General features: G+C 44.0%; 1 protein-coding gene across 1 annotated transcript; it reads right to left on the minus strand.

Annotated features, from left to right (window-relative positions):
* Positions 1-5,347: 5,347 nt before the first annotated feature.
* Positions 5,348-8,778, minus strand: LOC144591377 (putative G-protein coupled receptor 139). The gene is made up of 2 exons (XM_078395588.1): positions 8,709-8,778; positions 5,348-6,255 (listed from the first exon to the last, which is right to left on the minus strand). Exons 1-2 carry the CDS (start codon positions 8,776-8,778, stop codon positions 5,348-5,350), a joined length of 978 nt encoding a protein of 325 aa, XP_078251714.1.
* Positions 8,779-9,346: the final 568 nt, after the last annotated feature.

The raw sequence follows: 9,346 nt of genomic DNA on the forward strand, positions 1-9,346 counted from the left end.
CGAATTATGGATTATTAAAACGACTTACCTGGAACTCCAATGGCTGCTAGAGTTGGGTAGTAAATGGCATAAACTGGACCACTTATTCGGCCGTGCATTTTGCATAAGAAGCGATGGTCTCTCCCGATACGACAGCTGCTGCTTCCGACGTCGAAGGAGCTTCCCAGTTATAGGTGTTCGAAATCCACAGAAAATCAATTAGCGCTGTCAATTATTGCGTTCCCTGTACAAACAGATTCCGCATCTGTCTCCCGACCCTCCCCGTGCTTACATTGCAGCTGGTTGAATGACGTTTCAGAAAACAATAACGTCAAAAACAAAATGCGTGCATCCAAACTCAATGGAAGTCATTCTGAAGAAGGGTCACCCATTCCTTCTCTCCAGAGCCTGTCCCACTGAGTTACTCCAGCATTTTGTGTCTATCCTCAATGGAAGTCACATTGGCACGACGCAATGTACACGGAACAAATAACGGGTCACCACGAAGTACCAGTAACTCTCCCACACATAAATAAGACGTTCGTTTGTTAGTACATCTGAAACACGAAACGTCTTTCCACACAGTGCAATACGAACTAAAAGACGGAAGTACATTGAGCAAAGTAAATTGTTGCAACAATGTAAGATGTTTTCACCGTTGTTACAAACTACATATCAAATCCAACCCAATCTGCATAGGATGCACACAAGTCGCATGGAATGGAAATTGTGCTCAAACAGCATTTAGCTAAAACAGCCGAAGCATTCAAAGGAGCGCTTTCGGGAAAAAAAAGTATGTGTTCCAGGGCGGATAAGGAACCATTAGGACAGACGGTGTCGATGAGTTTGGTTTACCGAGTCTAGTTGACGATAGGAGGGAAAGGTTCAGATAGTTGGAAATAATGATGCACAATTTGGACTTAAACTACGTACGAATATTGCAGCTGAAAGTTTGTGCTGCACATTCACAGATAGCCGAGAAATGAACAAGGATGTTACCAGCAGCTAAAGACAGGCAGAAGCAGAGTAATGGTCTTAAGGGTTATGAGGAGAAGGCAGGAGAATGAGATCGAGCGGAAGTGATAGATCAGCCATGATTGAATTGGGGGGGGGGGGGGGGGTGTTTAGACTTGATAGGCCGAATGGCCTAATTCTGCTCTGACCACTTGTGAACTAACCGACGTTGGCCGATGTTGAGAAGGCGGTGGGAAGTGATGAATAGTGAAACTTCTTAATGCAACGCAGTTTATGGAGGGGAAAAAGATATCGAATAAGATCACCCCAATATTTGATCGGTTGATGTTTTTACGACACCAGTGTTGTGTATCACGTGAACAGCGCAACAAATCAGAGAAGAGTATGGATATGATCAGTCTTTCCAGGACGGCACCGCGCCTCATAGCGTCTGAGACCCGGGTTCAAATCCTGACCTCGGGTTTTGTCTGTGTGGAGTTTGCATGTTCTCCCCCAGACTGCCCCGGTTTTCTTATCATTACCCAAAGACTTGCAGGTTGCTAAGTTAATTGGCCGTTGCGTGTCGGCAAGTGATAGAATGTAGTGGTATTTGACGATAAAATGGTGAGAATAAACTATTTCATTTAGTGTAGAATTGGTGCAAATGCATGGTTGATGGTCAGTGTGCACACGATGGGCCACATGGCCTATTCCCATGCCTCTACATGGCTGAGCCCATCTAGTTGCATTGGGGATGACAGACTCACAGCGTCGGGGTTTGGAACATATCCTCAGAACCCACTGCCCGAGTCACCGCCACACTTCCATCAGCTTTCCAAAAGTTACTCTCACTTGCTTAGAGATTGTATCGAGGTGAACAAGACAATTCGGAGCCTCGGCGCTATGTTCGACCAAAGGCGGAGAAAGAAGCAGGCATTCGGCCTGACAGCAAGATCTGCTATTGCTCATTCAGTAACATCGCCCCAATCCTTCTCTAGTGTATTGCTGGTGAAGCTCTCACCCAACAATATGCCAGCCTTGGGCCGTTATCCCGTCCTCTCCCACCTAGAACCACAATGAGCTCATCCAAAGTTCAGTTGGCTGAGTATTAATTAACAGCCAGACCGCTACTGTACTGCCCACCATCTCTGCACTGCTTCCCTTACCTGTCTCCAATTGCGAAACACTCGGATTGGCGGCCCCATAAACTGCGGCCGAGACACAAAGACGGGTAAATAGGGATCCCAAAACGTCCCGCTTCCTTCTTACTCTCTCTCCCACTCCCCTTCTCTCTATATTTCACACTTCCAATTTGCCGCCTTTTGGTCGGTGCATTGGACGCAGGTTGTGATCATCAGTAAGCACTTCAGTAAGATTCCTATCGAATGGACAGCTTGGCATTACTGCTAAACTGAAAGCATTAACATGTCAACGTTTCACGCGATGCACAGAGCGCGTGCTTACAAAGCGTCGACTTGATGACATTGGGAAGAACATGACGTTATTCTCCGAGTTTGGAAGAGGAAGGGACCCTATTATAAAATCTAAAATGTTCATATGAACTTGACATTCAGAAAGTGGAAGAACATGTTTGCACTTCTGCAATCTATAACTCGGGGCACATAACCGGAACGCCGAAGGCTGAGGGGAGATCTTATAGTGGTGGAGTATACAAAATTATGAGAGGCTACTAATCCTTTTCCCAGGATGAACATGTCAAAGACTAGAGGGATTAGTTTTAAAGTAAAAGATGCAAAGTTTTAAGGAGATATGGCGATGGGGACTGGTGGTGCAGGTAGGTACGATGATGCCATTTCAAAGGGGTTCAGATGGGCGTCCGATTGTGCAGAGAACGGAGTGGTAAACACAGAAACAGAGAAACATAGAAAATAGGTGCAGGAGGAGGTCATTTGGCCCTTCGAGCCAGTCCCGCCATTCATTGTGATCATGGCTGATCATCCACAATGAGTAACCTGTGCCTGCCTGATCCCGATATCGCTTGATTGCCCTAGCCCCTGGAGCTCTATCGAACTCTCTTTTAAATGCATCCAGTGAATTGGCCTCCACTGCCTTCTGTGGCAGAAAATTCCACAAATTCACATCTCTCTGGGCGAAAAAGTTTTGTCTCACCTAAGTTTCAAATGGCCTCCCCTTTATTCTTAGACTGTGGCCCCTGGTTCTGGACTCCCCAAAATTGGGAGCATTTTTCCTGCATTTAGCTTGTCCAGTCCTTTCCTAATTTTATACGTCTCTATAAAATCTCATCTCATCCTTCAACTCCAGTTGATACAAGCCCAGTCTTTCCAATCTTTCCTCATATGACGGTCCCGCCATCCCGGGGATTAGCCTCGTGAACCTACACTGCACTGATTCAATAGCAAGGTTGTCCTTCCACAAATTAGGAGACCAAAACTGCACACAATACTGCAGATGTGGTCTCACCAGGGCCCTAGACAACTGCAGAAGGACCTATATACTCCCATAGTCAAATCCCCTCATTATGAAGAACAAATGAGCTTTCTTCACTGCATGCTGTACCCGCATGCTTACTTTCCGTGACTGTTGTAGATGGAAACCCAGGTCTCGTTGCACTTCCCCTTTACCCAATCTGACACCATTGAGATAAAATAAGAAGATAACTGCAGATGCTGGTACAAATCGAAGGTTTTTATTCACAAAATGCTGGAGTAACTCAGCAGGTCAGGCAGCATCTCGGGAGAGAAGGAATGGGTGACGTTTCGGGTCGAGACCCTTCTTCAGACTGATAACCATTGAGATAATAATCTGCCTCCTTGTTTTTGTCGCCAAAGTGGATAACCTCACATGTATCTGCATTATACTGCATCTGCCATGCATCTACCCACTCACTCAACCTGTCCAAGTCGCCTTGCAACTTCCTAACAGCCTCTTCGCAGTTCACACTGCCACCCAGCTTTGTGTCATCTGCAAACCTGCTAGTGTTAGATTTAATTCCATCATCCAAATCATTATATTTTGAATAGTTGCGGCCACAGCAACGAGCCTTGCGGTACTCCCACTACCTGCCATTCTGAAAAGGACCCCTTTATTCATACTCTTTGCTTCCTGTTTGTCAAACAATTCTCGATCCATGTCAATACCATACCCCCAATAAAATATACTAATTTTGCCCACGAATCTCATGTGGGGGACCTTATCAAAAGCTTTCTGAAAGTCCAGATACACTACAACCACTGGCTCTCCTTCGTCGATTTTACTTGTCACATCCTCAAAAAATTTCAGAAGATTAGTCAAGCAGGCTTTCCCCTTCATAATTCCATACTGACTTGGACTAATCCTATAACTGCTATCCAAATGCACCGTCATTTCCTCTTTAATAATTGACTCAAGCATCTACCGCGCCACCGATGTCAGGCTAACTGGTATACAATTCCCCGTTTTCTCTCTCGCTCCGTATGGATAATGTGCAGCCAGATGAGATTCGTTTAGAGTCAGAGAGTGGTAGAGTGATTCAGTGTGGAAACAGGCTCTTCGGCCCGATGCGCACACACCGGCCAACATGTCCCAGCTACACCAGTCCCACCTGCCAGCGCTTGGTCCATATCCCTGTAAACCTGTCCTATCCATGTACCTGTCTAACTGCCTCGTCATCTGGCAGCTTGTTCCATACACCCAAACTTTGTTTGAAAAAGTCACCCCTCAGATTCCTGTTAAATCTTTCCCCTTTCACCTTGAACCTATGTCCTCTGATCCTCAATTTCCCTACTCTGGGCAAGAGACTCTCTGCATCTTCCCGATCTATTCCTATCATAATGAAGTATCGCCCAAGTCTGTACCTTCGGAATTCCGTGATTTGAATGCTCGGTAATTCAGAAACGTCACAATTGAGTTAAATATTTTTGGACGTGCGACAAAAGAGAACGAAAATAAAGCAGGGGGGACTTTGTCGATCAGACCAACCACAAACACATCGAATTGGGGATGATCTGCTGCTTCTACTTCAAGGCAAACACACAAAATTGGTGGAACTAAACGGGCCGGGCAGCATCTGTGGAAGGAATGGATAGATGACATTTCGGGTTGGGTCCCTTCTTCACACTCTCATTTTCTTTGTTTTGCCATTTTGCTGTCACTATTTCGTATTTTTCCATCCCATCCGAAGAAGGGTAGGAAATGTCTTGGAAGCAGCGGAAGTTAAAGGCTCGCAATAGGGCGTGGGCTACTTCTTTTACATCTGGTCAATTACATGTACTTTTTTGGGTTGCTATGAATTACAGACAATCACACAAGATTAAAAACGAGGACAGGTAATTTATTGCCCAATTTACTCGAAAACAGAAGACCAATTTCATCACTGCATTGAAAGGAAGAAAACGTGACGAAAACGGTACACACTAAATCAGAGGTGTAAGTAGAAGTAGAACCCAACGCTCAACTATCTTACTAACGAAGCAACACGATCACGAAGAAACAGTGCAGCATTCTTTATCTCTTCCCTGAATTTACTCTGGGTCACTACATAAATACAGGTGTTGGTGCAACAGCTCAAAAGCTGAAGCATGTTTCCACTTTCTTGGCGAATGAACCTTGGGTCGTTGAAATTTGAACCACTGAAATAGGATTCGTTTGAGATTTCCACATAGAGAAAATCGACAACGTACGTCATCCATAGAAGGATGAAACTGCCCGAGATGGCGAAGAGTAAAATGATGGACTTCCTCCGACTTTCCATCTCAGAGTCGCTATGATTTTCTCCAGTGCCCTGTCCCCGCAGTCTCCTACGTGCCCTGCTGGATATTAGAATATGTCTGACCGTCAAGGCATTGAAGAGTAAAATTAAAACGAAGGGAAGACCTGGGTTTAAAATCCGTGCAAACCAGTCAAATATTGACCATGGGACCGATGTGTAATAGCTTGATACTATGTTACAAAACCATTGCACGTTGTTAATTGCGTAGAGTGGTTCGTAGATGAAATACCAGGGAACGCTCTTTAAACAGCTTAACACACAAATTGTCGCTATGACCACCGTCGCCATTTGCTCAGTGCAATATTTTGTTTTCAGCTTCTGGCAACAAATAGCCACAAATCGGTCAAAGGTGAAAGCGACCGTTAACCAGACTGAACTCTCAGTGGCTGCATAAATTATCACAGTGCTGAGTGTACAAGCGGGAGTCAAGGACATAAAACTAATTGGAAAGTAAATGCCAATAATCCGATTGAAGATGACAGCTGTGATAACTACCAGGAGATCCGTCGCCGCCATGGACACTAGGTAGCGTGTGATGCATCTGGAGAGACCGCACTTTCCTCGGGACAGAATTACAATCGCCATCAAATTAACTGTAAAAAAGGCATTTGAAATTAGGAATTTATGGATCCAAATTTATATTGTCTTTCAACTTTATCAATTCACGTAGCCCGAAAGGACAACAAGCAGTGATTAGTGTTTGGATTGTATATGCCTCAACTCCAAGGCAGCGCGTTCCAGGCGCTTACCACCCTCCGTATAAAAAAACATGTCCCACACATCTCCTTTAAACTTTGCCCCTCTCACCTTTAGTATTTTTTTCCATCCTGGGAATAGGTTCTGAGGTGTACCTTATCTGTACCTCTCATAAATTTTATCAGGTCTCCACTTAAGGCCAACCGTTCCGGGGAAAGCAATCCAAGTTTGTCTAATCGTTCACTTTTGCCAATAAACACTAGTCACTGCATCATTCTGCTGAACCTCCTCTGCGCATCTCAACTTAAATCTAAACCTGAAAAAGAGTTGACTTTAAAAATAGATCGGGAAGGATTTTGCATTATGACACTTTTAGTTCTGTTGGGAGCAGATTGATCGTTAGTTGCACTTCTACCCATGACACATCCCGCACGATTTTCGCTTCTGTTGAAGGTAAATGATAGAACAGTTTACACACCGGCGGCCGCTCCATGACGCCAACAGAGTAAACCACTGCATTAAATAGGCGATAACTGTATGCATACAATCATTCCAGACTGTGAGATAAGTCAAGGACACCAATTGTCTCCATAGTTCAGGGATATAATAATACACACAATAAACTGTAAGAATCACCTTTTCGTTTCATGTATTGACCTCATGTCTGTTACATTTATGGTGCCTCTTTCGCACGGTTTGCGTTCACACTCTTCTAATTTAATAGGAATTTAATAGGAATGTGTATCAGATATAAGGTTATCAATCTGTTCGGCAATCAAAACATTTTCACCGTTCTGGTAGGTAGAGCACAAAGATTACTCGCGGTGTAAGACTGGGTGGTAGTGACTATGTTACTCCTCAGAAGGTAGATATAAAATGCTGGAGTATCTCCGCCGGCCAGGCAACATCTCTGGACAAAATGTCACTCCTCCCCATTGGTTGCAGAGTGGAAATGTTTCGGCTGCATATTTGAACCACACCTGTTATGACACCATACCGTTGTAAAGCCTCCTTAATGGCGCAGTTGTTGAGGGAAATCCTCAAATATTCCCGTGTAGAATTATTCAAGAGTCAAGAGTTTTGAAGTGTTTCATCTAGCGACACGGAACAATGAAACTCTGACTTGCAGAAGCACAACAGTTTTGTAAACACCGTACTCAATAGATAACACAATAAACAAGCGAACAAAGAAAAAAGTTCAATAAATATAAAAATCCAATATAGTGCAAAACAAAATAAAGCCTTAAGTACCTAATGCAACCACGATAGTTCGTAGTTCGAAGTTTAGTTGGAGTTTGTAGTGTTCAATAGGCCAGTGGTTGTTTGGAAGAAGCCCACTCAAATATTGTCTTCAAAACATAAATGCCAATGATTAGTTACGGCCAAGTGAGATATAAATGTGCAAACTTGGATAACATGTAAAAAAAGTTGTCAATGGATACTGAGATTCCGCTCTAACATGTATGAAAGTATACATGGAAACGTCCTTGTACATTATTCACTGAAATTAAACATGCAGGTAGAACAGGCAGTGAAGGAAGCTAATGGCATTTTGGCTTTCATTGCGAGAGGATTTGAGTTTAGGAGCAAGGAGGTCCGCACCTGGAGTATTGTGTGCAATTTTGGTCTCCAAATGTGAGGAAGGACATTATTGCTATTGAGGGAGTAGGTTCACCAGGTTAATTCCCGGGATGGCGGGACTGACATATGGTGAAAGAATGGATCGACTGAGCTTGTATTCACTGGAATTTAGAAAGATGAGAGGGGATCTTATAGAAACACATAACATTCTTAAAGGATTGGACAGGCTAGATGCAGGAAAAATGTTCACGATTTTGGGGGAGTCCAGAACCAGGGGGTCACAGTTTAAGAATAAGGGTAGACCCTTTAGGACTGAGATGACGAAAAGCTTCGTCGCTCAGAGCGTTGTGCATCTGTGGGTTTCTCTGCCACAGAAGGCAGTGGAGGCTAATTCACTGGATGTTTTCAAGAGAGAGTTAGATTTAGCTCTTAGGGCTAAAGAAATCAAGGGATACGGGGCAAAAGCAGGAACGGGGTACTGATTTTAGATGATCAGCCATGGTCATATTGAATGGCGGTGCTGGCTCGAAGGCCCGAATGGCCTACTTTCTATGTTTTCTGTGTCTTGGAGTAAGTCAACGCGTTAACCATTTAATTGCTCCAATGAAACAGTGAAGCCATAAACATGAGCAAAACACAATTTCATGGAAGAACTCAACGGGTCAGGTAGCATCTGTGGAGGGAATGGGACGATGGTCTGTTCCACTGGGTTCCTCCAGCACTTCGTATTTCGCTCATTAAATACATTTGGTTAGATACTGCGACTTACCTGGAACTCCAATTGCTGCCAGCATAGGGTAGTAAACGGCATAAACTGGACCACTTATTCGGCCGTGCATTTTTCACGGGAAGCGATAGTTTCTCCTCGTGTCAATGGATCTGGCAAATTCAGCTTCCGACGTTTTAAGAAACACTCTGTTATAACCGATTGAAATCCATAGAGAGGAAATTAGTTTTAATAATACTGTTTCTCGTGTTTAATTAGCAGGTGACTGAATTGTACTTACACTCTTGGGATACCGGAGGATTCGGACATATTCAAGATTTATTTCTGAGGAGCTTCGGTACAGTTAAGGGCCGCCCTCTAACCTGGATGCATAATGGCAGCAAAAGGTCAAGACAATCTTCCAGACAAATGAATCATGTATCAGAGAGGTGGAGGTCTGAAAAAGGGTCTCGACCCGAAATGTCACCTATTCTTTCTCTTCAGAGATGCTGCCTATCCCGCTGAGCTACTCCAGCATTTTGCATGTATCAGAAACACTGGCACAGAGCACGAAACAGAGTGGCAGTGTTAGAAGCACGCTGGTTTCCATGTTTACGAATTTAAAATAATATCTACACAATGGCAAACGATATATATAGTTCACCTTTTTTTGTGACTGGAATACCCCCACTAATCTCCCG

This window comes from Rhinoraja longicauda, unplaced genomic scaffold (assembly GCF_053455715.1).
Source record: "Rhinoraja longicauda isolate Sanriku21f unplaced genomic scaffold, sRhiLon1.1 Scf000953, whole genome shotgun sequence".
Classification (NCBI taxonomy): Eukaryota; Metazoa; Chordata; class Chondrichthyes; order Rajiformes; family Arhynchobatidae; genus Rhinoraja; species Rhinoraja longicauda.